Source organism: Leucopleurus acutus (assembly GCF_964270905.1).
Source record: "Leucopleurus acutus genome assembly, chromosome: 11".
NCBI lineage: Eukaryota > Metazoa > Chordata > Mammalia > Artiodactyla > Delphinidae > Leucopleurus > Leucopleurus acutus.
Window position 1 is genome coordinate 65,816,984 of NC_139152.1, and position 27,518 is coordinate 65,844,501.

The window sequence follows — 27,518 nt, forward strand, 5'->3', positions numbered from 1 at the left end:
CAGGGAGTTTCAGTGGAATGCTGGGGCAAATGCAGTGAATGTAGACTCTGACAGCACTAATTAATCCTGGTCCTACTAATTAAAACTTTGCCATAAAGGAATCTTTAGATTATATGAGAAAAATCTAATAATTCATTAGAACTATATACTGTCAAGTAAAATTTATACCTTAGTTTTAGATTATTCTTTTTATTCATTAATACAACAGGGTTCTTTGTATTCTAATTAAAGTTACTCAATTTATTATTTTCTCCATATTTAAAAGTAGTCTATAGTCTATTTAAAAAATTAATTAGGACCAGCTTTTAAATTAATATATTTTAAAATAACTAGGGTTCTAACAAATCTCCAGATACTCATAGAAAAATATTGGATTGATTTCTTATAGAAAATATATGCTATCACATTTTAATGAGGCTGATTTCTCTAATACTGAGAATCATATGGTCCATGGTCTACTTTGATTATCAAAGAAAATCAACATGATGTTGTTAAAGCAGTTATCCTATGTATTTCATAATGTTTCTACATATCCGTTAATATTTTACTGAGCAGATTTCTACATAGGCATGAAGAAGAGATGGTTTTGGGAAAAAATGATAATTTAATAATCTCTAATGTTATAAAACATCATAGTTGCCTATTCCAAAATGAGGTAATCTGCTGAATATAACATAGGCAACAGAATTTTCTTATTATTTGTATCGGGATTAAAGAAACTTAAGTAAATTTTGCTGCTTCAATATCCCCTAAAACTTCTCTGCCACTAGTGTCAAATATCTTTTAAGGAGGTTAACATCATTCCTTAAAAGCAAACAAAGTATTGAAATCCATATTTACTCCTCCATAAATAGATATTGGAAGTGAAGACATTTGTCCTTAGTAGTTTCAATTTGCTACTTTCTGCCAATAGTAGCAACATCTTTGTAGGGAGATCACTGAGAAACTCTGAACTTTGTGTTTTTCAGGATTCTCCGTGACTTTTATTTTTCAGTAGATTTTTGCAAAATTCACTTCTAATGGAAGTTTAATTTGCTAGATAATGGCAGGCTTATTTTAATATATTTTCTCTACCCCACTGCCGTTCGTCTCCATTTCATTTTTTTCTAAGAATTTTTCATTTGCAAACTCCAAATCATTTGGAATATATTTTTACCAATCATATGTGTACTCTGTTTCCCATTTCTTAGTAAAATTTATAGGTGTATTGACTTGAGAATGATTCTTAGGTCATCCCCATGGACAACACCTTCATAATTGATGCTGAACCATGAATAATTGCTTTGTGTGTTTGATTTTCTTTAGTTAATTTGGTATCAATATTAAAGAAGTTTGATCTAATCCACACTTCTCTGGTTTCCCCATAAGAATTTGTGGTGTAACATATCAAGTATCTTTCTAAAGACAAGATACAATGCTGTCTACTCCATTTCCTTTATCCCCTAAGCTTTTTCTTCTTTCATAAAAAAAAGAGACAGCCTTAGAATCATTCTTACACAAGTTTGGGGTACCTTTTTAGGATAACATAGAACCACTTAAAGTTGGATTGTAACTTTAGGCATTAGTGTCATGGGGCAATACTTACTAAGTTATATTGAAAAGTATAAATCAAAAGATAGAGAAACAGTATCTGCTACTATTTTTAGGTTTGGCTAACAGAATAAGAGAGTACATTTTAAATATACTGCTGTACTGGGTAATGTTTGGTATCCTACTACGTTATTATGTTATATCACATGGGACTGACCATTTCACTTATTTTATAGTAGGCAGGGTTTAGTTATCTGATTAATCTGATCAATGTACTTATTAAACTGGCTTTTTCAGTTAAGATTCTACATGTGTTCAAATTAGATGGAAAAGTGCCAGGTCTCTTCTTTGATTTAGGTTATGCAATACTGAGAGTTTGTCTACATAGCGACCCCAAAATAAAATGTCAAAGCAAGGTGGAATTGGAGTTTTGCTATTTAAATAGCTGTGTTGTTCTCACACTACATGGTTAATCAGAAAGGTCCTCCACTCTTGAAAAATGTATATTGGCATATATGATGATAGAAACATAAGCTTTAGGAACAGTGTATGTTAATGAAATAAAACGTGTAAGAGGTGACCTATGCAAAGGATTTTATCTGTTTTATTCCTTCCTCTATCCTCAAGCGCCTAGAACAGTGACTGTATGATGAGTCCTCAGTCTGTTGAATGATGAATGAATCAATCAGTGATTGTAGGGTTCTAGCCTCAGTCTTTCCTCAGTCTTTCAAAGGTCAAACTATTTTTCCTCCAGATTTGAACACCTTTGGGGAAATCAATCTAAAGAGTTATCCTTCTATATAGAGATATACCAAAATGTTTTTAGAAAAGGAGATGCAAATAATTGGCAAATTATAGGTGTACCCATGTTATGTTTATTTCAGTTTTGAGCACAGGTTATACCCATACTGGACACTGGAATTTTTTTTTTTTTTTTTTTTTTTCTGATACGCGGGCCTCTCACTGTTGTTGCCTCTCCCGTTGCGGAGCACAGGCTCCGGACGCGCAGGTTCAGCGGCCATGGCTCACGGGCCCAGGCGCTCTGCGGCAGGTGGGACCTTCCCGGACCGGGGCACGAACCCGTGTCCCCTGCATCGGCAGGCGGACTCTTAACCGCTGCGCCACTAGGGAAGCCCATGGACACTGGAAATTTGACTGCAGTAATCAGATATGCTCTTAGTCCAGAATTCATCCATCTAGCCATTAACTAGTCAACAAACATTTAGAAATATTTACATTGTTATAATCTCCAGGGAGATTTTTTTTACTGATTACTTCATAGAGACAAAGAAAAAAAAAAAAACAACTTTTAATCTACTGGATAAAATACTACATGGTTACAGGAGCTTACTACATGGTTAACTTAAGCATAATTAGGTTCATTAATTATAATAATATTTATGGGAGTTGTGACATTAATTTTCAGTTCCTTTTTGTTATCTTAAAGGAGAACAGAGTCATTCTTCATTTGTATTATACCCCCAATATGTCTTTCTTCTAACTGGAATTTGGTAAACCTGTACTACTGTGAAATATCTCAGCTTAGGGAAATAGGGAAATGAGGGAAATGAGCTTAATGTGTGACCACGTCCTAATCATAAAGGACAATATTTTTACATCTCATTTTCTCTTTCTTGAACCAACATATTATAAAGTCTTTTGAATTTGTTCCTAACTTTGTATAGTGATAGGAAAGTTTTAATCACACCGATTTTATAGATAGGGAAACTAAAGGTGGAGGGGTGAATTGGTTATTTATAATCACACAATGAACTATAGACAGAAAGGGGACAAGTCCCCAGAGCAGGTTTACTCGTGGTTCATTACTCCTGTGGCCCTGGGAGGCTTCCTAGAGGTTGCTCTTGGTGACATACATAGATACATACATTCATTCATTCATTCATTTATTTAGTGATTTTATACATTACAAAATTATTATCACTTGATGACTTTCTAACTAGAATTTAAGTACTTCTTGCTTTATCTTAAACCAATTGTCAGTTTTTCTCTCTTTTTCTTTACTGTTGCAAAGAGTGAGGGCATCTGAAATTTGAGATTCACATAATTAATTTGTAAAATCAGCAGGAAAATATCAATCAACTCTTCAAACAATTTAATGTAATGAATTAAAATTTGCCTAATTGATTTTTACCAACTACATGTAATTTCATTCATGGTATTCTGGATATTATTTTTTGGTATGTTGTAATTTTTATAAAGTCTTCAGGATTTCTACTGGGCATTCATCAATCATAAACAACTTTCCCTGGGAAGTTGTTTTTATTAATTAATTTGTTTTGAAGAAATGTTGTGACATTTTGATTTGGGAAAATTATTCTATGTTATTCTGTTTCTTGTGGACATTTTGAGAACAACGTGTAGAAATTTAAATATCTATATTTTAAACGATCAGATACAAATTTAATAATTAATAAATTGTTTTAGTCTGTTTTCTAATAGAATTGCTTATATATCTTCAATCGTGAACTAAGAATTAAGGGAATTGTTAAAAATTTGAGAATGTATTTTTAAATTTCCCTTTTCTTATTCTCTTTTTTTAGCTCCAGGTACAGTATTTGATTTGCAAGTTGCAGAAGTAGAAGCCACAGAAATAAGCATTACTTGGAAGAAACCACGACAACCAAATGGAATCATTAACCAATATCGAGTGAAAGTATTAGTTTCTGAGACAGGAGTAATATTGGAGAATACTTTACTCACAGGAAAAGATGAGGTATTGCACTTTAATTTCTTATCTTGGGGAGCCCTTTCCACTTGGTTTTGGCCCTGATAACTTGGAAGATTTGCCAACATGCAAACATAAAATATTTGACGAGCTTCAGAGTACAAAATGAAGTAAATTTAGGCTATGTTGATAATCTAGCTCATCATATTTCATTTTAGGACATATATTATTAGTTAAGTGCTATTATGTTTTTTCAGCAATGAAAAATGTTAATTGAGGAATTAAGCAGGACTAAAGGTACTTCCATAAGTGAATATTATTATGGTAATTAAGTTAATGAATTGTTTGGAAACTCCTGTTATGATTTAAGTACTCCTTCTAAGGCTGTGCTTGTCATTTGGAATAGTTGCCAACGAAAGGCACAGTAATTTTAGTAGCTGTTGTTGACAAATGATTTGACCTACTTAGGAAGCCAGATTTCTCAAAGCTGCCTCATTTAAAAACAAACAAACAATATACATTTGATTAAAGAAATCAAATAAATAAAAGAGATGAAATCGTTTCATAGATATAAAATAAGAGGACAATGTTTGCTTCTGTTCACACCGGGAGTCTTTTTTCCCCCTTTGTTTCTGTTAGGAAGCAGTGATTTTCCTTCACTGTCTTCATTCACCTCATCCAGCCAGCTGTTCACCTGTGAGTTCCCTCTAAAACTGCAGACTAGTTGTATCCAGATATTGGTGGCCCCTGGGGCTCACAAAAATTAAATATACTTGGGACCAGTGAGTGTAGCAATCTCTGTACCTTAGAGGTACTACCTGATGGTTATTCAGTAATTAGGTTCCACTCCTTTGGTCCAGAATCACTGTTTTTTCCTATCTCCACATATATTACCTATTCTATTTCTAGTCCCAGCTCTCCTCCATTTCTGACATCTACCTGAAAGTTGACCTCACTATGTGTTTAATGCATTCTGGCCACCCAGGACTTACTACTCCAAGTCGTTTGACATCTCTGGCCCAGAATGTTGACTCCATTCCTCTGTGCAAAAATGTTGAGTTATGATTTCTCTGATACTTTAGTTGACAACTCAGGCAAAGGGCAAAAGCTTAATCCTCTGCTCCTGCTGAGAAGGCCTTAAATTAGATACTTCACTATTTTAGGACTGGGTGACAGGTCTCTCACTTGTAATGACATCTACTGAATGGCAAGCCACACCTCTTTTTCTCTTGAAAGTAAGAGATTGTGGAACGACTTCTTTGTTATTCTGCCTATATCTATATGATCTGCGGTCTCTGTGACATAGTAGAGAGAACATGAGCTTTGGTACTGTACAGATCTGGGCTTATATCCTAATTTGGTCACTTACTGGGCTGTACAGCAGAAAGGTTAAGTGCATGGACCTAGGAGGAAATATGCTTGGGTTTAAACCTTGGTTTTGCCTGTAGTGATGGTTTAACCTTGAGAAAGTAGGCTTGACCTCTCTGAACTTCAGTTTCCTCTTCTCTAAGATAGGGACTCTAAGAGTCCCTATAACACAGGATTGTTAATGAAGGTTTAGTGGATTAATGTGTGTAAAGAGCTTAGCACTATACCTGGCATATGGTAAGTTTGGTGCTAAGTAATTGTGACCTGTTGTGATTATCAATCATGGCACTGGACCTTTCACCCTCATTGGGACTCAATATTAGTTTCCTTAGGTCTCAATAAAAGGAGGCATTATACTTCTCTTTATTTCTGTGATTGTATCTTTCTTCATTAGATCAGGCGCTTTATTGATATTTCTGCTTCCCCATGTGATTGGTGTTTGGGTTCACCTTTCAAGAGGTTGACATATGGCAGAGGCTCTAAATCCAAATGAACCAGGGTCCTAGACTGGGCTCTGCCCTTTTCTAGATCTATGACCTTGGTCAAGTCAACTTTTGGAGACTTGCTGCCCTTACTTTTAAAGCAGAGCTTATATACCCACCTTATATGATGAGGAATAAAGGAGATAACAGATAAAACCTCTGGCTTAGTGTATTCATTTTTTATCCTCTTCCTTGACCTTGATGTAGGATAAGGACTCTTCTATTCAGTCTTCAACTTCTCAGAGTATAGCCTCCACACCCTGTCTCAAGAATTGTTTAAATCCTTGAAATCTTGTTAGAAGTCACCAGTGGCCTCCTAAGTGTCAGATAAGGTGGTAATATAGTTTTAGCTGTCCTCATCTTCCCTGTCTCCTCCAAAATGCATTCGTTTGCCTCCTACTCTCCAGCTTTTGATACAACCATTTTCTCCCTAATACTTGCTCCACTTTCATATACTGTGACTATGCAAAAATTTTGGCCTTGTGCAATGAAAAATGAATAAAATAAAAAAGCTAGCTCTTTTACAATTTTCTAGCTTCTTCATTATAAGGATATTGCAGAGAGTTCTGTTTTCAGCCATGTCATTACACTTTTTTTTTGATAACCGCACAGTTTCAATCACTGCTTCCTATTTTCATGACTCTTTTGCCTTGTTTTCCATGATGATTTTTCTCTCTGAACACTGTGCATCCCTAATTCAAATCATTTGTGGTGAAGTTCTGCCAGGGCTCATCACATTTGAACTCATAAAACAGAACAAAACAAAACAAGCATCCTTTGGAGGATAACAGGACTTGGTTCTTGATTGAAAGGAGGAGATGAAGTTGGAATGAAGAAGAGGTACTAGACAGAGGTTCTGGGACAGTGATGGGGGCATATAAAGTTTCCCACAGGACACAAGAAGAAAGTCTGTAAAGGCAATTAATAGTTTTAGTGGTCAAGAACAAGGCCTGGAGAGAGGCTGACTTGAAACCCAGATACTAAATAACAGGCTTAGAATTCCTAACCCCTTGGACTGGGCACACCACAGATCTCTGATCTGAAGGTCATTGTCTAAGCATTTGGAAGGCTTTCATGGCATTTTTACATGCCTGATGTCTCTCTTTTTGGTTAATGGCACCATCATCCTCTCTTCATGAGGGCGTGAAACCTTGGAATTACCTCTGACTTTGGTTATACTTAGCATTTAATAGCCACTCAGTGTTAAGGCCAGTTATTTCTGCCTCCACAGTGTGACCTTCATACCTCTATATTCCATTCCTGTGTCCCCACCCCAGCTCAGGATTGAATACTCTCTTGCCTGGACTATTTTTGTTAGCTTACTACGTTAGTTTTCCATTGTTGTATAACAATTTGCCACAAGCTTAAAACAACTCACATTTATCATCTCACAGTTTCTGTGGGTCAGGAATCCAGACAGCTTAGATGGGTTCCCTACTTAGGGTCTCATACAGCTGCAGTTAAGTGGCTTACTGTCCTGTGTTCTCATCTGGAGCCTTGACTAGGGAAGAATCTACTTCTAGGCTCATGTAGAATTTTGGCATACTTCATTTCCTTTTGATTGTAGAACTGAGGGCCTTGGATTCTTTCTGGCCCTTTGACTAGAGACTACCCTTAGGTCTAGCTCATAGGGATCCCCCACATTTTCTTGCTACAAAACTTTCCTAGTGTGGCCATTTACCTCATCAAGCCAGCGGGGAGAGTCTGTATAATATAACTGTGAGAGTGACATCACATCACCATTGGTTAGATGCAAACCACAGTTCCCACCCAAGAGGAAGGGATTATACAAAAGCATGAACAACAGGAGGTAGGGATAGTGGAGGGATCACGAGAGAGGCCATCCACTGTAGTCTCTCCACTGTTTTGTGTTTCATGCATCTATGAGAATAATCCTTCCAGATATAAGTATATTACTTAAACTAAAAAAGTAACTAAATAAAAAATGAGAATGGCCTGGGAACGGGAATATGCATCTATTTAAGTAATCTAGCTTTCCTGTCGTAGCAGAAAGTCAGTTGATGCTGTCTAAAGTAAGTGAGCCTTAACAGAACAGTATAAGCATGCTATCTAGTGATTTTAGAAGTAACGCCGTAAGAACTGAAAACAGAAATGATTAAAGGTGTTGCTTCCAACAAATATACAATACTGAATCATTATGTTGTACACTTGAAAGTAATATGATGTATGTCCGTTATATCTCAATTAAAATAAACAAACGATTTCAAAATCTCAAAAAAATGTTGCTTCTGGAGTGTAAGACTTGCAACTGGAAAAGTACAGACAAGGAAGTATTTCCATTGTAAATCCTTCATCACCTCTTGCATTTTTAGCCATGTGCATATATCATGATGATTACACTTTTAAAAAAGTATTAAAATATAATCATCCTATGCTAGGCTTGACCTGATCTCATCATCCTCATTGAAATTTTTTCCAGTGACCTCTCATGAGTTGTTTGTTTCTTAATAAACAGAGGTTATTTAAGCATGCTGAAATACATATAAGATTTTACTCTCGATATTTAAAAACATATTTGAAGAAATACATTAGAAAATTTAATCTCAGCGTTTGAGGACTGTTATTTCAACTTCCAAGCTTATATATGAATGTCATCTATAACATGCCTAATAAATGATTGGGAATCCAGCCTCTGCTAAAATATTTGATCAACTCTGACAATAGGGAATCAACTACTACAAAAGCAGCTCCTGTTCTTTAAGCCTTAAACCATGCTTCCTTATGGTCTCACAGACATGCGTTTATTAGGTAGCTATAAAGTTCTAGGCACTGTGATATGTTCAGAATATACATAGATAAATAAGAAACTACCCTGTGCTTTAACTGTTTTGGACTGAAATATTCGTCCTCTAATGTTTACTAGTTTGTCCCATTTCTCCTCTATAGACCCACACAGTAGCTTATAATGACTTTGAGTTTGGGATTTGCAACCAGGAAAATGTGTTCCAACCCCACCTCTGCTATGACTAGCTTTGTGAACTTGAACAGGTGACTGTAAAATGGAGATAATAATATCTTTCCCTTTAGGTTCTAATGAAGTGATATCACATGGGAAAAAGTATTTAGCACTGTACTTGATATACAGTAGCTTTAAATGTTAGTCTCTGCAGTAGTAATAACAGTGCACAGTGATTTAACTTTTTATCATTTGAAGATAATGCTCATGGCTTCCCTAAGGCTTAACATCCTCAGGTTCTCATCAGTCATGGTTTCCAGGTCCTTCGTATTATTGATAACTCTTCTGTGTATATTTTCCAATTTGTCAATGAGCCTCTTTCTCAGCTGAACACAATATTCTATATGTAGTTTGACTAGAGCCAAACTGAGCAGAATTATTTTCTCCTTTTGTGTAAACTTTCTACTTCTGTCAATGCAAAGAATAAAACTAATTTCTTTGGGAGACTCATTCTGCTGAGACAGAAGTTAGAAAACCCCTAAAGTCATCTCTCCATGGATTGCTCTCTGGCTGAGTTTCACACTAAAATCTCATCCTGTACTTGTTATTCTAATCGAGCCCTGGGACATTTTATCCCCAAAGACACTGCTTTGCTATGTAGTGTTACAGATTTCTGAGATTTGTATAGATACATCCTTTCATCCAACCTATTTCTCAAGTATATCAGTGTTTGTCAGTGATGAGCATGAGAAGAAAGCCAGCTAAATGCTTGGACAGTTGCTTCAGATTGAGGCTGAGGACAGGACTTGAAGGTAGTTAAGGAATGCTTGAGACAAGTTTACTTCATTGATTATTAGGAACATAAATAGAATCAAGTCTTAGGGATTTATCACCCAAATAATGTGCAGAATGATATAGTATCCATTAGAGGTTTCCAAACATATGCTAATTGTAAACTTCTTTTTACCACTGGTTGATAATAGCACAAATTGTATTATAGTTTATAATAAAATAGAGAAGTATTTCTTAAGAATAAGTCAAAATTTTCATTAATTCAATTGAGCTCTTCTAGTGAGTGGAAGTTGATAGATGTACTAGAGTTTTTTTCTTTTCTTTTTTAAAATCACATTAGTTATAATGAAGACTGTTACATGCAGAATCAGGTTGGTTTATTCAGGTGGATTAGGAACTTAACTCTGAAGACTTCTAATTCTTTCACATAAATTCTGAAGATTCCTAAGTAGCATCTGAGAAGCTTTTCATGTTGATGAATTGTGACATTGCCTAACTCAGTTGTCCTCAATCAGGGGCACTTTTGCTCTCCAGGAGACATTTGGCAATCTCTGAAGACAGCTTTCACTGTCACTACTGGGAAGATGCTTCTAGTGGGTAGGGACCAGGGATGCTGCTATACTTCCTACAATTCCCTGGACAGCTCCCTATAACAAAAAATTATCTAACACAGAATGTTATTACTGCTGAGGTTGAGAATGCTGGACTGACTCAATGAGTCCAAGCTTTGGGGAGTTGTGATGGGCCTTTATTCCCTTCTATATCCCTCATTTCCACTCCTACTTCTCAGCCCCTTCTCATTACCCTCTTAAGTTCTGGTTCTTTCCCATCATTTTTGCTCTTAAAATTCTTTCTTTTTCATCCTTTGAAAAACCTAATACTTAATACCTTTTTAGAGAGGCAAAGTGTGAGAAATATTCACAACATGGCACACTTGGTGATAATTAGTAACATTCTGGGTTTTTACAAAACCAAAGTTCAAATCATTTGTAGTTAGGGAGGGTCTTTCCAATGAATTCGGGAAAATTCAGATAGAATTAACTCAGGTCAGCTCTTAGGCTGGAACAGCAGTTTGTCAACAGAGATGCTTAACTTAGTTAATTGATAGGATACGATGGTTTAACTCTCAAAAGCTTATCTGACATTGGTATAAAATACGAGATTTAATATGAGATTGGTATAAATATGAGATTTAATGCAAAATCATAGTTCAGGGGAAATTCTTTGTATTACCCTGTCGTACCCTTTATAAAGTGCTTTGTACCCTGGATTCTCAAAGGATGGCTGATTGATAGTGGAAACAGCTGTGTGGTTCAGGCATAAACTATTGACTGGACTTCCAGAGCATCTCTGAATTATGTGTTTGTGATTCATGCCTTCTCTGATTTCCCAATGGAGACAGAGCTGAAGTGTGCCTTGAAAGATGGAAGAGCTTTAGTTTGTTCCATATAGGGTTCCTTATCCAGAGTGCTTTATCACAATATTCTTAGAGTGAATCTTATTGGTATCTCCCTACTTTTTATCACAGTACTTTTCTGGCTAAAGATGTAACAAGATTTAGATAATTTTATTTTATAAATATCATTTGGAGAACTAGAGATATCCTTGCATCTTTTCTCCATTTTTTTTATTTTTCAGAAAAGTTAATATTTAAATGAGCTGTCTTTGTAGCTAGTTAAATAAGTAAACTGCCTTAAAATTTCTTGCCTTCCCGATATTTTTCCTGAGTATCTACTACTTTTTTAACGATACTAAGTGCTTTATGTTAATAAGGAATTAAAAGCCTGTTTTTGGCTCTCGGAGTAAACAGAATCCCAAAACATGTAAGATAATTAAAACACAGGTGTACCAAAATTTTATAAATAAATAAAACCTATACTATGGATTAATTACAAATTCTGAGGGTACGAGAGCAGGGAGTTGAGAAGGAATAGAATAATTTTCTTTTTTAAAAAAAGGGTTTGGAGTGAGTTTTGAAACTGAACTTGAAAAGGAATTGACAAAAAGAGAGTAGTTCTTGCAACAGTTTCTTTTTTTCCCAAAACTATTTCATTTTGGAAAATTTTGAACTGGTATAAATGGAGGAAAAAAGAGTATTATAAAATGTGTCCCCATTAACCCATCACCTGGATTCAGTAATTATCAGCATGCTGCCATTCTTGCCCCAGCTGTCTCTCGTTGTTGTTGCTGTTGATGCCGGCTATTTTGAAATAAATTCCAGACTTCATATCTTTTTTGCTCTTACGTGCCTAAGTATGGATTCCTACAAGACATGGACATTTTAATTTATTCAATAATTCCATTACCACAATTGACACAATTACTGATATTGTCTTGGTACCATCTGAAACGTAGACCATATTCAAATTTTCTCATTCTCTTTCAATCCGTTATGTGGGAAAGAAAGGAGAGAGTCCTCTTGTTGTCCCAACATAAAACTCTACTGTGTATATCTGTAATCTGCTCCTGATACTTTGTTTTCATTATTTGCCACTTCGGTGAACTTGACACTTGTGAGATACGTTATGGCATCTAGGAACAATCACAGTTACCCAAAATATTCCTTAAATCCAGAGCCTTGGAGAGGTCTGCCTTGAACTCTGAAAATTATTGCTCTGTAATTTTGTTCATGTCTGTAACTTCTCTCGATGATAGATTAAACTATTATTAGTGATATGTATCTACCAGGCATGCAGGCTGCTCACACCTCGTATACAAATGAGGACATATAGATGGCAAAGCAAAACACATAATAATAAAGCAGTAAGCCTAGAACACTTATTTTTGGGGGGTGAGCAGTTAAAATATTTTAGTCATGAAACCTTTGCACGAGGATGTCTAATTTTACCATAAAGAAGCTAACTTAAGTCAGAAACGAATTATCTCCTTTTCCCCACCATACAGTATTGGTCTCTTAAGATATGGGATTGATCACAATCGGTACAGTGACGCAGGATTTTAGTAGCTTCAGAGTGAAATCTTGGAATGTGAAAGAGACAGCAGTCATGGAAATAATATTATTTAAAAAAAACCCGTGATTCCAGAATTACTAGTTTTTGAAACTAGTCCTTGAATGAAGCCTTTATTAACATAACTGTCACGAGCAGTCTTTGTAAATATCTGTTTTCAATTGCAGTATATAAAAGGCCCCATGGCTCCAGAAACTGTGAACATAGTAGAGTCAATGGCAGGATTATTTGAGGGTTCAGCAGAGATGTCTTCTGACCTGTACTCGATTGCTTCAGTTATGTATAGCAGTCATCCACATCATAACTTTCCTGTGAGGAGTAGAGCTGAAGACCAGCCTTCAGCAGTTGGTAGGTACATTTCTTTTGTTGTTGTTCTGTGAAACGTATTTAAACCACCAGTACTAGCTAGCACAGATATGAACCTTAGCTGGGAGTTCAACCCAATTATTAATGGTCCATGGGCTGGAGTCAGATTTTTTCTTCTTTAACTGTCAGATAACCTCATACAGCAAATGGAAATGCCACACAGGCAGGAGCTGGCCCCTCCTAACCCATCTGACCTTCCTTGGAGAGAAAGTAGCACCCTAGAGTCTCCAGCCAAGCTGCATAGACAATCAGTTATTACAGTTGCCAAAGCAGGTGTGATGGGAAGGGATTAACATATCTTCAAATCATTTACAGGCCTCACACTCTCTGCAGTTTTTGACTAATAGGTTTTCAAATGTCACTGAAGGTAAATAGGTCAGAAAGTTACAACTCTAGTGCATGGGGTGACAAACAGGTGTAGGTGACCCCAATGATGTGGTGATGTCATTAGTGTATACACTTGCTCTTCAGGGTCAATGGATCTTACTGTCTCTAAAAAGAGAATGTCATATATAGCGAATTAAAAATACTTGGTTAGAAGACACAAATCTAAATTATCTCTCTGGTTTTTCTAAAATGCTAAGTGAGAAAAAAATTTTTTTCTTACTGCTTTTTCTTTGATTTGTTCTGTTCCAAATTAAAAGTGTTATATTATTTTATTGATGATGGAATTAGGCAGAAGTATCACATTGCATTTAATATATGTTTATTTCATTCATTGATCTGTTTTTCCTGAGCAAAGAAGACTTAATTTTTAGAAGACACTAAAAATTAGAGGCCCATGATTTCTGATGTAGATGTTTCCTTAAATACTTTGTTTGGCCTAAATGCTAATTAACATTGTAAGCGCAAGTTCTAAAAAACTAACATTTTCTGAAATCCTTGTCCAGACATATTTATGTGGCAGTTTTATAAGCATGCTTGCTTTAAATCACTAATGGATTTAGCAAATGTGTGGCGAATTTTGAGTCCAAGTAAAACCTTATTTCTATGATTTTCAAATTATAATGCAGCATTGGCTTATAATATTTAAATTTGATATTATTGCCTAATGGTCTTTTCAGAAAAAACTCCTAGCCTGTCTTTTTTAGAAAGTTATATTTTCTCAAAACACTAATCTCTTGTTCCAGGATAGCGTGTAACAACTAGCAAAACTATATTATGATCACAAACTATTTATATCTATTGTTGGGGTATATTTGGCATATTTATTATTAATTATATATCTACCTTTCATATAAAGGATTACATGGAGAGATTAATGAATAATGTGAAATTGGGTTTAAAATTTCACTGTGTGAGCAAGAATGATCTTGATCACAAAGCCAAACATTTTTTAAAAACTGATTTCAAATAGGAACTTCAAGGAATCAGTATATCGCTGACATTGCTGCTGAACAGCTGTCTTACGTTATCAGGAGACTTGTACCTTTCACTGAGCACATGATTAGTGTATCTGCTTTCACCATCATGGGAGAAGGACCACCAACGGTTCTCAATGTTAGGACACGTGAGCAAGGTAAGAATGTGTTTCCTTTGAAATAATTACCTGCAAATATTGCTCTTGTACACTGTAATACTTTTCTTTTCATTCATATTAATTGTTCACTCTTCTTCTCAAGTGCCAAGCTCCATTCAAGTTATAAAGTATAAAAATATTAGTTCTTCATCTATTTTGTTATATTGGGATCCTCCAGAATATCCTAATGGAAAAATAACTCATTATACAATTTATGCAATGGAACTGGATACGAACAGAGCATTCCAGATGACTACTATAGATAACAGCTTTCTCATCACAGGTAGAACAAAGTTTTGTTTCGACATTCTTTTCCTGATGGAAAATACACATCTCTCTATGCCGTTAAACACAGCAGGGCACGTGTTGCATCATTCCAGATTTTGTTGTGCTATGCTCCCATGGATATCTTGAAAAATACTTGCAGAAATTACTTGATTAGATGTGTTTTTCTTTAACTATAGTTGTCTGCAAATAAAGTCATCAGATAACAGGTATCCTAAGAATGTACTCTTAACCTAGGGGATTTTATGCCTGGTACATCAATATAACTCAGTATTGATGGCTTGATTGTATGTGCCAATCAGCTGAAGTAACTGAGCTGACATGGTGTTTGTGCCAAATCAACTGTACTCCTTGCAGTGTGCCAAAAATGATTTCTTCAGCCTCAGATGATCGCCTTAATATTTTAGGAAAAAACTAAAACGTCATCAAGATGGAAAGGCTCTCATCCCAAGGAAGTTTGGGAGATTGGGATTATAAGGAGGCTGATTTAGAGAACCAGTCTCCCAAAGAAGTTATTTTCACTAGTCCTGTGTTAAATGGCACTAATACAAGAATATTATTTTAAGGACTTTAAACAAATTGCCTGTTGTCCTTATAGGGTTAAAGAAATATACAAAATATAAAATGAGAGTGGCCGCCTCAACCAGTGTTGGAGAAAGTTCTTTGTCCGAAGCAAATGACATCTTTGTGAGAACTCCAGAAGATGGTAAGAGTATCGGGTGCAGTTTTAATAAAAAGAAGCAAATGGTGTTGCATGCTTATTGCCATCTACCTCATGCTGCCTTTAGTGTCTGAAGCAATAAGCATGAAAAAATACATGTATTTAAAGTTTTGTTTTTGTTCCCCCCAGAACCAGAATCATCACCTCAAGATGTTGAAGTTATTGATGTTACTGCTAGTGAAATAAGTTTGAAGTGGTCACCACCTGAGAAACCCAATGGGATTATTGTTGCTTATGAAGTGCTTTATAAAAATATAGATGCCTTATTCATGAAGAACACCTCAACAACAAGCATAATTTTAAGAGACTTAAAACCTTACACCCTCTATAACATTTCTGTAAGGTCATATACCAGATTTGGTCATGGCAATCAGTTATCTTTACTCTCTGTAAGGACTTCTGAGACTGGTAAGTTTTTGTTTGTTTAATACATAGTAAGGAAGTAAACATGGCTGATAATTGCCATATTGTTTATATTTTACATAACCTAAAGTCTGTCATTCTGTTTTGTATAATCCAGGAATTTATATGCTCTTTCTGGTAAAGTGTGGGAAAAGACTTGCTGTGCAAATTTTTTAAGTCTGATTTACATATAAGGGAACTCCAGAATAAAAATCAGTGATTTTTTTTTCAAATGAAATACCTTGAGAAATCAAAGGTCTTTTCAGTGTACCTATAAATTTGGTTGCTTTCAAATTAGGTAATAGCAGAGACACGTTCGTAAGAGTAGACTCCTATACTATATATAATCTATATACATTCTCTATATGTCCATATACATCTACCTATAGATATAGATGTATCTATATTTATACATATATATGTATAGATGTACATATATGTAAAGCTGAATGTAAGTGTATATCTATAGATAGATGTACATAGATGTATAGAGACTATATATATAGATTCTATACATATATATGTATGTGTGTGTATAGATGCATACATATATCTACATACATTCTTTTTTAAAAAATAAATTTATTTAATTTTGGCTGCGTTGGGTCTTTGTTGCTGCGTGCAGGCTTTCTCTAGTTGTGGCTAGCGGGGGCTACTCTTTGTTGTGGTGCATGGGCTTCTCATTGCAGTGGCTTCTCTTGTTATGGAGCACAGGCTTTGGGCGCGCGGCCTTTAGTAGTTGTAGCTCATGGGCTCAGTAGTTGCGGCTCATGGGCTCTAGAGTGCAGGCTCAATAGTTGTGGCGCACAGGCTTAGTTTCTCCGCGGCATGTGGGATCTTCCCGGACCAGGGCTCAAACGCGTGTCCCCTGCATTGGCAGGCAGATTTTTCTTTTCTTTTCTTTTTTTTTTTTGAGGTATGCGGGCCTCTCACTCTTGGGGCCTCTCCCGTTGCGGAGCACAGGCTCCGGATGTGCAGGCCCAACGGCCATGGCTCACGGGCCCAGCTGCTCCGCGGCATGTGGGATCTTCCCGGATCGGGGCACGAACCCGTGTCCCCTGCATCGGCAGGCGGACTCAACCACTGTGCCACCAGCGAAGCCCAGCAGGCAGATTCTTAACCATTGCCCCACGAGGGAAGTCCCTACATTCTTTTTTTTTTGGTAATTAAACTTGTTTTTATTTAGAAATTGTAATATCAGTTATGTTAACACAGTACATAAGCCATCTCAAAGTTGGATAACAAACTCTTTCTAAAAATAGAGAAAAATAAGTTTACTTTAAATATATTTTAAATAAAAATAATTTGATTATTTTGGGAATATATTCTTTGATGAAGCTGTTATAGTCTATATACATTCTTGAGGTATGTGTATAGACAGAGGTGCAGAGTCTGAGCACAGAAAGGACATGCCTGGAGAGGGCTTACAGAGGAGGTAGCATTTGACCTGAGTCTTAAGGACTCGGTGGAATGGACATTATAGAGGTTGTTGGGTGGCCAGGGGATGTATCCCATATAAAGGAAATAACGCAAGCAAAGAATTAATTGTGTTTCAGTGATGAAAGAGCAAATAGCACAAAGCAAGACATTTGCCTGATGATCTTAGTGCACTGTTTGTATTATGTTTATAGTCATATATTTTGCAGCATCACTTTTAGGCCAACTCCGTAAAGTTACTGTTTGATCCCTGCATTGTAAAAAATAAATATTTATTGCCTAGATACTGGCTGAACCATATGGAGTTGCTATTCCTATATGTCATAATTGGCCAAATATCAACAATTTCTTCTGATTCAGACAGATGCTATAGGTGAGGCCTTGTCCCTGACCTTGAGGAACTAGGAATCTAGTAAAGTGGCTTACCTTTGAGCAAAAGTATCCTCTTCAGACTGGTCACAGGAATTAATAAGATTGACCATAGAGGATGACAGCAGTTGTAATGGCAGGAATAAGAGTGTAATGAAAAGAACATTTTTTATTATTATAAGTTATCCATTATAGTGCAATTTAATTGATATATATATTGGCATGCTTCATTACTTTTATAAGTATTGTACTTAAAATAAGTATTTTTGAGAAAAATATCTTACTCTACCTGGTTTCATTTTATACCATGTCAAGGAATGAAGCATATTTTAAGTACCTGCAACATACCATTGTGGGCTCTTCTATTGGCTTTCACAAAAATTGCCTTTTTAATTCCAGAATAAAGCAATAAGGTATTATTATCTTCATTCTTAATGAAAAACTGAGGTCTGAGAAGTTCATCCTTGCAACAAATATTCAACAAATAATTTACAGTATACCAACCCTTACTGGGCTATATTAGCACTGTAAAAGAAAATGAATTTCCACCCTCCTAAAGTTAATATAAATTACTGGGTGTTTCATAGGCAATGGAATCTACATTAATGACTTTTCCTAGATCACGTTTGCTAAGTTGGACCACCGAGTTCAGTTCTTTTTGAAAAACAGGAAGCTATAATTTTAAGCAGTCTCAAGGTGTCATTTGAAGCAGGATGTGCTCAGGAGCAACTATCTGTTTGTTGCCAGGGCTCAATATTCTTATTAAATACAATAAATACACCCTCTACTCTTACTATAAAAAACAAGATCCCACTTTTCAGTATTGTTTCATGAGAAATTGAGAGCTATGCTAACTCAGTAATGTGTTAATGCTGCTAATTACAAATAGGAGTACATTATTTGTTCAGATGTTTTATCTTGATTATTTTACTAATGCTTGGAAGTGCAATAGCTGATGTGTGTTCACATGTATACAATGATAGAAAGAATTCAGTGAAGAGAGAAAAACTAAAAATACAACAGAGAGGAAAGAATGTCAAGTCTAAAGTCTGACTAGGTAGACGGAGTGGAATCTAGTGCTGAAGTGGACTGGGTTTTAGAAAGGAGTAAGGAGAGAAGGCAGTTAAAGGAAGAGGGGTGGTAGGCACGTATGTAGTCCTCTTCTGAAGGTTTTTATTTTCTCAATGAAATTAGAAGCAAGTTTATCAGCTTTGAATAAGGAGGGAGAGGAGATATTGGATGTTTGTGGAGAGAGAATATGGTGAAAACATACATAACAGAGGAGACTAAATTAACTAAAAAATAGATAGGCTGCCAAGCAGTGAAAAAGATTGATTTGAGATTTGAGGTTATAAATTAAAGTAAGGCTAGTGAGCATGGAGTGGTATTTTATTCAGACATTTTTAGCTGTTATATTGCAGATGTAGAACTAGCCCTGAGTTCAGTTTAACCTAAGTTGGAATCTTGCAGGAAAGGTAAGATAGAAAAAGGAGTTTCTGGAGATTGCTAGGGAGTGATTTTAGTGATAGACTGTGGACTTTGACCTGAGTAAGTAGGGAGATGAGGACATAAGGGAGGTGATGGACAGTGAAGGTTTGAATGAGGGTCAAAGACTTGTTGGATTGGCAATACGAGGGTCAGTCAGCTGGAAAGATAGGTGGTTGCCAAAGAGAGGAATACTGACAGTTATAGGTAATGACAAGCCCTCAGGTGTTGCCATGAAAGCTAGTGGTTAAAGTGAGGTGGAGGAAAAGATTATTGAAATTATGGACCTCGACGAATACAGAGTCCACGGAACAGCACAGATCATTTCCATCAGTGTTGACATCTCTGAGAGTGGTAGAGAGGAAGTCAGTCATACAGGTGATAAACTTTTTAAGACGTGTGGAGAAGTGGAAGAGTACCACTAGGTGATTGTCTTAAAGGAGGGGTGACACCTTGAGTTTTTCAGGAAGAAGAAGAATAGATCTGGATATGGTAAAGAAAAGCATAAATACTTGACTTCCAGGCCCTATGGTTATAGGAATGATGAGAGAAAAACAAATAGCTATCTGTTACCCAGGAGTGCTGAGTTGTAGTGTTCTCAAGCAGTTCCAAGATTTCACTTAGAGCCAGAAGGCTAAGAGAGCATTCAGAGTAGTTGTTGAGGATTTTTCTCAATTTAATGGTTTGGCTTGGAAAGATAGTAGAGAAGATTTTGACTCTTTGGGAAGGGATAGTAGGATTATATTGCTATATATTGCTATATCAAGTTATGTATTGAATTACAGTTCTTCCCAAAATTTTAGAAATAACAACATTCTTATCTCAGTTTTTCCTCTTAAGTCTGCTTTAGATGCAATGCACTTCATAACAGGTAACAGTGGGGGTGAGGGGGTACTGTTTCTACATTTTTAAGGCTTTTGAATTTTCTCTACTAAATTTATTAGTAGCATTTTTTATATCCATTGTATTTAGACTACCAATAAAAAAGGTTCTCTTCTTTCTTTTGAAAGGAAAGGACTTATATCAGGACTCTATAATGGCAATAATATGCACATATTTAGTTTATGTTGTTTAACCATCAAGTTAGTCATTATTGTTACTGTTCTATGAAGGCAATTTTAAACCAATATCTTTCCAACTGTGGTCTGTCATCTCCAGCAAATATTTTTCTGCTTAAAGTGCATTGTTTACAGTTTCATCTGTTGAGGTTGCATTGATGGCTTTCTCTCTGTTTTTGATTGTCTGAATATGCTTTTATTTTGTTCTTGTTAATTTTTCTGGGTTTAGAATTCCATTCGTTTTTCAACTGAGGTCACTTTTCTGTCTAATCGTCATTCCTATGTAGATGATCTGTTTTCTTCCTGGTGCTGTTAAGATCTTCTCTTCTTTGGTATTATGTACTTTCACAATGATGTGTCTAAATATGAGTTTGAAAAATTTATTTATTTTTGGCCGCATTGGATCTTCGTTGCTTCGTGCGAGCTTTCTCTAGTTGTGGGGAGCTGGGGCTACTCTTCGTTGCAGTGCGCGGGCTTCTCATTGTGGTGGCTTCTCTTGCTGCGGAGCGTAGGCTCTAGGCACGTGGGCTTCAGTAGTTGTAGCACGTGGGCCCAGTAGTTGTGGCTCACGAGCTCTAGAGCGCAGGCTCAGTAGTTGTGGTGCATGGGCTTAGTTGCTTCGCAGCACATGGGATCTTCCTGGACCAGGACTCGAACCCGTGTCCCCTGCATTGGCAGGCGGATTCTTAACCACTGCCCCAACAGGGAAGCCCCTAAATATGATTTTTGTGTGTGTGTGGTACGCGGGCCTCTCACTCTTGTGGCCTCTCTCGCCGCGGAGCACAGGCCCCAGACGCGCAGGCTCAGCGGCCATGGCTCACGGGCCTAGCCGCTGCGCGGCATGTGGGATCTTCCCGGACCGGGGCACGAACCCGTGTCCCCTGCATCGGCAGGCGGACTCTCAACCACTGCGCCACCAGGGAAGCCCAATATGATTTTTTAAAGAAAATTTTGCTTGAGATTTATTGGGATTCCTTGTTCTGAAGCTTGATATCTTTCAACAGTTTTGATCAGTCCCAGCCATTATCCCTTCAAATATTTCTTCTTCTTCATTTTCTCTACTTTCTTAGACCCCCTTAGTATATCCTTTATGTCTCTGAACTGCCATTTTATATTCTCTACGTTTTCTTTCTCTGAGTTACTTTTTGATAATTTATTCAATACTGTAAATTTTTTTTGCTAAAATTTTCACTATATCTATTCTGCTTTTTTGTGCATCAAGAGAATTTTAATTTTATTTTTTTTCTATTCTACAAGTCCTATTTGGTTCTCTTTCAAGTCTGCTTGGTTATTTACATTATTTATTAATCTAAAGAATTCATTGCTCATACTTTTAAATGTTTGATTTCTTGAAATATATTAAATGTTTGTATTTTTATTCTTTGATAACTTAAGTATCTGAAGTCTTTTGAAGTCTGACTGCTGTGTGTGTGTGTGTGTGTGTGTGTGTGTGTGTGTGTGTTTTCCTTTTTCTTTGCTGGCTTTAAGTATTGGTGCCTGATTTGCCTGTGTGTTTTGTGACTTTTATCAGTGAGTTCATACTCCTTGAAACTTCATCTGTGGGAAATTTATGCAGACTGAGTTGTAGTTGAGTTTCTTCCAAGAAAATGTGTGTTTGCTTCTGCTAGTTGCTTTTGAGTAATGGCAACTCAAATTCATTTTAATTTATATTCTGGAGTAGAGGTCTTTTCAGGCTATATGGGTAGCATGGATTTAGGCTACATATGCTCATAGGGATAGGCTTACAGTTCCAAAAATGTGTAATTTTTCTTTCTATTCCACCTCTTCATCCAGAGGAGTGGCAAGAGGATAAAAGTTACTTTTCTGGCCTCTTTTGCACGGTGGGCTTACTTCTCACCCCCTAGTCCTCGAGAGTGAATACACCACATTGCACAAGCCTAGGAGTTACCACTCACATTGAGGTCTGTGGTACTCTGCAGAAGAATTCAAGGTGCCCCTAGAGTTGGCCAATATCATGGCCCTAGTTGAAATTGCATTCTTTGGGGGTTCTAATTCTTGATGCAGGGGTATCCTTATCCTTCTTCTGGCCCAAGGTTTTATATTCTTTTTCTGGCACTCTACATAGCTGTTAATACAGAAACTCCAAGTCACCAGGATTGACCAGTACCCTCCAAGGCAGAGCAGGCTTTAGTACCAGCTTCCATCTCAGGATTCTTGTTTTTACTTTGTTTTTTGTTTGTTTGTTTGATTTTATTTTGTTTGTTTTTTTGCATTTGTTTTTGGACCACCAGAAATTTCTAACTCCCTTGTCAGCTCTGCAATTCCTTATGAGACAAGAAAAATGTTAATTTTATGCAGAGTTTTACTTCTTTTAATTATAATAGTCATTCAATTTAGTGTTTATCTATTCCAGTATTTTGGCAGAATTGGAATCCCACATGTAGTATTGGTATTTGAATATATGTAGAAAACCATTTTGTGACCATTACATTCAATATAATAAGCACATTAATAGATACAGAAAACTAGTGTTTTATTTATTGATATCCTGTATCCTTAGTAGACTGTTTTGTTACCAGGTTATTTATTATATGCAGCCTTATATCTAGGAGAGGATCCTTGTCTTGTCATAGATCTTGTTGTATATCAAAACTATTCTATTAATCATTTATGTATTATTATCATTATTAATGAAAGGCAGAATCAATTTTTAAGTGTTTTTCAGTCCTCCTTCTTGTACAGTTAGCCCTTTGTATCTGTGGGCCCTGAATCCACAGATTCAACCAACTGTGGATTGAAAATATTTGAAAAAAAATTGCAGCGAGTTCCAGAAAGCAAAACTTAAATTTGCTGCATGCTGGCAGGCAACTATTTACATAGCATTTCCATTGTGTTTACAATTATTTAAATAGCATTTATATTATATTAGGTATTATAAGTAAACTAGAGATGATTTAAAGTATACAGGAGAATGTCCATGGGTTATATGCAAATACTATGCCATTTTATATAAGACTTGAGCATCCTTGAATTTTGGTATCCATGAAGGGGGTGGGGGTGAGGATCCAATTCACTGCAGATACCCAGGGACCACTTTATCTGCATGTACTGCAATGTAAGACAGTTTAATAGAGTCTCAGGTATTTCAATAAAAATATCATCCTATAGGGCTTCCCTGGTGGCGCAGTGGTTGAGAGTCCACCTGCCGTTGCAGGGGACACGGATTCGTGCCCCGGTCCGGGAAGATCCCACATGCCACGGAGCGGCTGGGCCCATGAGCCATGGCCACTGAGCCTGCGTGTCCGGAGCCTGTGCTCCGCAAAGGGAGAGGCCACAGCAGTGAGAGGCCCGCGTACCAAAAAAAAAAAAAAAAAAAAAAAAAAAAAAAAAAAATCATCCTCTAAACATTATTCTGTAGAGTTGTAGTATGAATTTTCTTTGAAATGAAATTTGTCTTAAACAGTTGTAAGTGCTATAATTTACCCATATTTTACTGCATTTAGGATGTTTATTATAATCGCACTCTAATGAATGTTCATGTATACATATCCTTATCCACTGGAGCGAAAACTTCAGCAGAATGCACTATTAGGGTGGAATTGTTTTATGCATGTATCTTTTTGTTTTTTTCAGTGCCTGATAGTGCACCAGAAAATATTACTTACAAAAATATTTCCTCTGGAGAGATTGAGCTATCATTTCTTCCCCCAAATAGTCCCAATGGAATTATACAAAAATATACAATTTATCTCAAGAAAAGTGATGGAAATGAGGAAAGAACTATAAATACAACCTCTTTGACCCAGAACATTAAAGGTAAAAATATATATAATATTGGATATTTACATTTATATTGACAGAGTGGCCACAAAATATTAGCTTGATGTTATATTAGAAATGGTAAATGTGATTAGCTTTATACAGGGTGTGACAATTCTGGCCTTCTGGTAAATAAACTGGAAGTTTATGGCAGGTCATGTGAAAGACTAAGTCAGTTTTTTCTACATTTTTTAATATTTTGTCTTCATAATAGGAGTTACTATTCCAAGAACTACATTTTCATTTAGTTTTTACTTTTGAAAGAGTGTTGAGAGATTTCATAGCTTGCTTCTTGCATATAATTAAGGGACATTTTGTAAGTCTTATCTATTTTATTTCTATTTAGGACTGAAGAAGTATACGCAATATATAATTGAGGTGTCAGCTAGTACACTCAAAGGTGAAGGAGTTCGGAGTGCACCCATAAGTGTGCTGACTGAAGAAGATGGTAAATATAGCAGTGAATAGTGATATATTTTGAATCCATCACACTTCAGAAAACATGTATACAGAATGAAGATATAACTAAGAATTCTCCAGCCTTGGGTAGCACTTGTGTGCTGCACCAGCTTTATACAGAGATTTCATTGTCATGGTTTAAAAGAAGCTTGCAAAGTCAGATTTATGTTCAGTAAAATCAGATATATAAAATGCATTTTTTTAAAATTCTGAAGTCATCCATGCTCTGTAAAAAAAAAAAAATCAGTAATATTTTTTTCCATAGGAATTTTTAAGGCTAACATTTTGGTGCAAATAGTTTGAACATCAATCAGTGTATGTTACAACTGTGTTTTTCAACTTTAACATTCGTAAGAATAGACATTTACATAAGTTTTGTAGTAGATTCTGTTATGTCAACCTGCACCATTTTTTATTGTTATTAGGATTAGCTTTTTGCTAATGACTGCAGGCTATTTTCCGGATTTCTCTACATAATTTGCCAAGATGCTATTCCTGAACGTTAATAGCCTTCATATTGAATATCTAAGCATACATTTTCCTAACCTGAATAAAATCAACTTTACTACTGAGACCACTTTACAATACTACTTCACCAAGTTATAGGCATATATCATGCTAAGAAAATTACTTTTGAGAGATATATTTGGGATTTGGATTTACATTTTATGTTTTTTACATTGGGTATTTTGAGAATGTTATTTTTCTTCTGTAAAAGAAAGTCCCATTGCGAAGAGGGGTAGGTCTGGATGTAACATGTGTTTGTAGAATATCTTTTTTCACCCTCTCAGGTTTCTCCTACTTCACACTAAGCTGCACTCTGTGGTTCAGATTCTAGTCATTCACCAGGACAAAATGTATGTTACTTACTTCTAGAAGAAGAAAGGCTTTTCTCTGCGTTTTTCTTACTTTACTCCAAGTAATAAAGTCTTCAGAAGCCCTCTTCCCCCATTTCAGGTCCCTCTATGTTTTCCCCTCCACCAAAATACTTCATCAATACATCCTGGTAAGGTGATCTACCAGGGTCAGAAACTGGTAGATCTTAGTTTCTACCCCCATTTCTAGAAACTTAGAACTGGTTGCCCCAGTTTCTAAGTCTTCTCATGGGTTAGTCTTCCTTAGTTATTGCCTCTACTTTCCATGCTTGTTTCTTCAGCAAAACTCACCTGTCCAAATTTTCATTTTTTTCATAGATTCTTCTTGCTCTCTAAGTGAAAATTAACCAAATAAAAGTTCTCCCAAAGAGACCATGGCTAAAGGCTAGGGAAGAAGGTTAGCTCTCCTTCTCTCTTAGGTAATGTCTAAGAAAGATGTATTAAATCATTTTAGCAATGCCCTAATAGACATAGTACCCTCTTTATTTCCAATCTAATGAAATAGTCCCTATAGTAAGAATCTGAGGTCTTATATGAAGGACCCTAGACCAGTAGTGAACATATATTTTGAACAGGCAGAGTTTATTACCACTCAAGTCAATAGTTGCGAATTATACTGTGCATCCAAATTACCTGGGCTGTTAAAAATGCAGAGTCATGGTAAACTTCCATCTAAGTCCTTGGCCCAGTTATTGATATAATTGCTACGGAATAGGGTGAAGAACAAGACCTCTTTTAGAAAAATTATAGCAAATCTAGAATGGATAAAGGCTGAGAAGCTTTGCTTTATTGGGTAGTAGGAGCTCCTTGCTTTCATGGAGCTTGAAGTTCAGCAGAAGAGATCTAAATTTGACAAAGGTGTAGACAAGTAATTTTTATTATTCTAATTACTGGTTTAAGTGTTCACCAGGACCAAAACCAAGGAACTTCAGCTACTCTGAAGCATCCAGGAAAATGTAGCTGATTAAGTTATGTTTAAACTGTGACCTGAAGACAGACGAGTAGAGGGAGGGTGAGGGATAGGAAAGATCATGCCAAGCAGAGTGAGTAAGAGCCTTAGGAAGACCCTTATCTGTCCTCATATGCTCTGTCTTGATGACTTGGATAGATTGCAAAAGATATTGCATTTATTTAATCTAATTTTTCCAATTTCATTTTTTAAAACTACAATTCTGAATACAAAGGTTATTTTAACAAATGCTAAAATGATTGAAACTTCGTCTGCTATAGTAGATATTCAGTATTTTATTTAAAAAGGCATCTTAGGGCTTCCCTGGTGGCGCAGTGGTTGAGAGTCCACCTGCCGTTGCAGGGGACATGGGTTCGCGCCCCGGTCTGGGAAGATCCCACATGCCGTGGAGCGGCTGTGCCCGTGAGCCATGGCCACTGAACCTGCGCGTCCAGAGCCTGTGCTCGGCAACGGGAGAGACGACAACAGTGAGAGGCCCGCGTACTGCAAAAAAAAAAAAAAAAAAAAGGCGTGTTAATTACATTTATTTAGCAATAAAATGTTTTACATTAAAAAAACCCAAGAATATATTGAAGATTAAATATAAAACACCAAAAACTGATATTCCACATAAACATCTTAAAGCATATTATAGAAGAAAAATGCTCAGTTACAACATATAATATTCTATATCAGTACTAGTTTTGATTAAAATTCTTTTTTTCCAATAATAAACAAAAGTTAAGTTTTGTAATGATATTCAGAAAAAAACTATTCTAGGTTTTTGTTTTGACAGATGAAAGAGAGTTCTTGGTTAGAGGTAATTCATACCTTGGGAAACAGACATCTCCAAATGATATATGGATTCTTGTGATAATCAATATTTGTTAGCATTTTTATTATACTGCCAGTGAGAATACCAACTGAAAATATAAATTAGCTGTCACTTATTCTATAGAACTCATAAAGCTTTTCTCTGTTCAATAAATTTTTTTAAAAAAACTGTTGTTACCAAAATAATGAAACCACACACACGTATGTGTACACTATAGTGGGGATTACTCAGAAA

General features: G+C 36.1%; 1 protein-coding gene across 1 annotated transcript in view; it reads left to right on the forward strand.

Moving 5' to 3' along the window:
* The window catches only part of PTPRQ (protein tyrosine phosphatase receptor type Q), a gene marked incomplete at both ends in the record, with an annotated part of 195,373 nt that overhangs the window by 14,223 nt on the left and 153,632 nt on the right, over positions 1-27,518 (forward strand). Inside the window, 8 exons of the mRNA XM_082849998.1 lie at positions 4,092-4,264; positions 12,912-13,092; positions 14,468-14,629; positions 14,733-14,912; positions 15,513-15,620; positions 15,765-16,043; positions 23,981-24,163; positions 24,513-24,614. Of these exons, the coding sequence (XP_082706124.1) occupies positions 4,092-4,264; positions 12,912-13,092; positions 14,468-14,629; positions 14,733-14,912; positions 15,513-15,620; positions 15,765-16,043; positions 23,981-24,163; positions 24,513-24,614 (1,368 nt within the window). The remainder of the gene's footprint in view (positions 1-4,091; positions 4,265-12,911; positions 13,093-14,467; positions 14,630-14,732; positions 14,913-15,512; positions 15,621-15,764; positions 16,044-23,980; positions 24,164-24,512; positions 24,615-27,518) is intronic.